Source organism: Pseudomyrmex gracilis, unplaced genomic scaffold, assembly GCF_002006095.1.
Source record: "Pseudomyrmex gracilis isolate BER0280 unplaced genomic scaffold, ASM200609v1 scaffold_416, whole genome shotgun sequence".
Lineage (NCBI taxonomy): Eukaryota > Metazoa > Arthropoda > Insecta > Hymenoptera > Formicidae > Pseudomyrmex > Pseudomyrmex gracilis.
In genome coordinates, this window is record NW_018021000.1 from 92,085 (window position 1) to 95,104 (window position 3,020).

Genomic DNA, 3,020 nt, shown 5'->3' on the forward strand with positions numbered 1-3,020 from the left:
GAAAGATTTTGCTGCACTTGGAAGCACAGATTTAGAGCGATCGGCTCGTCTGGCCTATCCGGAGTGTTCGTGCGAGGTCCGGGAAAAGATCACGTGTGCGCAATTCGTTGTTGCGCTTTTCGATAAATTCGTAAAGCGGACCCTACAGTTAGAAAACGTGTCTTTGCTGAGGGTCGCGGTTGAACGGCAAGGACAGTAAAAATTATTCAAGAAGGTAGCTTCGGATGCGGTGATAAGGGTTACGACGGGAGGGATTTTAAGCGTTCTTCCTCTTTTAATTCGAAACATGGGGAAGCGGAAGTCAAGCATGAAAAGAACGGGAAAATTGTTACCAAAAGGAGCAGCGGAGAGAAGGAATGCTGGAAGTGCGGGAAAAAGGGGCACTTCCGGTATGAATGTCCGGCAATTTCTTTCCGGGAAAACAGGGACTAGTCGACCTCGCCGGAGTGAGCTCGGCTAGGAAAAGAATTTCTCCTTGGAAATGAAGCGTTTCGTTCAAACAATCGGAGAGAGGAAGGATTTGTTTGTTTTGAGTGGGAGGTTAAATGGCAAAATTTGCCGTTTTAAGCTCGATACAGGCTCCGATGTGTCTATTGTGAATACGAAGTTAATTGAGGGGTCTCAGTGTCAAAGATTGTCGGGAAGACAGAAGTTAAGGTATCCGACGGGGGAAGTTGTTCCGATTAATTCCAAGTGTGAGGCTTGTATAGCGTTAGAAGGGATTTCTCTTAGCATGCCTTTTTACGTAGCGGTTATATCTGAGGATTGTATTTTAGAGGTGGATTTTTTCAGTAGAGTAGGAATGCAAAGGCTCGAGAGATGTTCAATTTTTGTTTTTCTTCACGGGGGTCAAAGGAGGTTTGTCGTCGAATGACCGAGGAGGTCGAAGTTGTTCCGTCGAGCTTGAAAAAGCTCTTTGAGCGGGACTCCGTCGGCCTTGATAAGGCGCAAAAAGGTGTTTTTGCTGATCTCCTAAACTAATTTCAAGACATGTGTATCGAGCAAATTGTGGCGGGTAATTGTGAGGTTGAGCAACATGAGATTAGTCTGCAGGATTCTCGTCCAATTGAACAAGCCCCGAGAAGGATGCCGTTGGGCATGCGGTCGGAGGTGGAACAGATTTCGTGAAATGAGGGAGCAGAGAGTTATTGAGGAATCTTCCGATCCGTGGGTTTCTCCAGCAGTTATGGTAAAGAAGAAAGATGGGTCCTTGAGATTCTGCGTAGACTACCGTAAATTAAATGCGATTACGGTAAAAAATTCTTATTCTCTACCCAGAATTGATGATCTCCTGGACCAGCTGTCAGGCAATACCTGGTTTTCCCCTATAGACATGAAGAGTGGTTATTGGCAGGTAAAGATTTGCAAGAGGATAAGGAGAAAACTGCTTTCTCGGTAGGAAACGGGTTGTGGCAATTCACAGTGATGCCTTTTGAATTGTGCAATGCTCCAGCCACATTATCGATATAGATGACATTATCGTTTTCGGAAAATCTTTTAAAGAGATGATAGCCAATCTTAGGAAGATGTTTCAGAGATTCAGAGAAGGAAATTTGAAGTTGAATTCAAAGAAGTGTACGTTTCTTGAGAAGCAAGTTAAGTATTGGAAAAGTTCTGCGGATTTTTTAATAGATGACACTAGTGTCAGAAAATAATTATTGCGTGTCATTTCAAATGTCAATCTGCCGCACATATTTTGCCAAGTCACACTACGCTTGACATTTGGCAGAAGTGTTTGTTTTGGTCGGACGTGTTTTGCGTGTACGGCATACAACTAAAATGGAAGATCAAAAATTGCATTTTCACCATATTTTGCTGTTTTTATTCNGTAAAGGATATAAAGCGGCGGACGCTAAACGCGAAATAAGCGCCATGTATGATGCCTTGGCCTTAAGCGCAGACACATGCAAAAGATGGTTTGCTCGCTTCCGTTCCGGAGAATTTAACCTCCAAGATGCACCACGCTCAGGAACGGCCAAATTCTGTTGACAACGATCAACTCCTAGCTACAGTGAAGAGTGATCGACACTTAACGACTCGAGAGATTGCAAAGCGTTTTGGCATTCATCATACAACCGTTATGGATCGATTAAAAAAGCTTGGCATGGTGAAAAAGCTTGATGTATGGGTGCCGCACAAACTGAGCGAAAAGAACATCATGGATCGGATTTTAATGTGTGAATCTCTCCTGAAACACAACTCTCTAGACCCATTTCTGAAACGGATCATCACTGGAGACGAGAAATGGGTTGTCTACAACAACATTAAGCGGCGGAAGTCGTGGTGCGGTCCGGGCAAGTCTTTACAAACGGTGGCAAAACCTAATTTGCATCCATAGAAAGTAATGCTATGTATTTGGTGGGACTATAAAGGAGTGCTGTGGTTCGAGCTGCTCCCGCAGGGCTAAACAATAAATTCAAAGAAATACCGCGCTCAGCTCGACAAATTGCAGAAGGTAGTGCAAGAGAAGCGGCCAGAATTGTCGAATAGAAAAGGTGTGATTTTCCATCATGACAACGCTCGACCACATACTTTTTTGATCACGAAAAAAATTGCAGAGCTTTGGCTGAGAAATGATGCAGCACCCACCGGACCTTGCACTGTCTGATTATCACTTGTTTCGCTTGCTGCAAAACAATGTTGAGGGTCATCAATTCGACTCAATGGAGGCCATCCGAAATCACCTTGTTGAGTTTTTCGCCCACAAGTCCCAAGGGTTTTACAAGAGCGGCATCAAGGCCTTACCGAAACGTTGGCAACGAGTTGTAGATCAAGACGGTCAACACCTTGTGGACTAAATTAATTTTTATAGATGTCGATTTTGTGTTTAAATGTTATACTAAAAATCCGCAGAACTTTTCCACCAACCCAATGTAGGACATGTGATTTCGGCCGAGGGGATATCTATGGATCCGGAAAAGATCAAAGCGGTTTTAGAGTGGCCAGTTCCACGGAATAGAAAGCAGGTTCGCATATTTTTGGGGTACTGCTCATATTACCGAAAATTTGTGAAAAGGTTT

The 3,020-nt window shown here is 43.8% G+C and overlaps 1 protein-coding gene across 1 annotated transcript; it reads left to right on the top strand.

Annotated features, from left to right (window-relative positions):
- The first annotated feature begins 1,954 nt into the window (after positions 1 to 1,954).
- On the top strand, positions 1,955 to 2,338 carry LOC109860583 (histone-lysine N-methyltransferase SETMAR-like). The gene has a single exon (XM_020439787.1). The coding sequence runs from the start codon at positions 1,955 to 1,957 to the stop codon at positions 2,336 to 2,338; it is 384 nt and encodes a 127-aa protein (XP_020295376.1).
- The last annotated feature ends 682 nt before the right edge of the window (positions 2,339 to 3,020 follow it).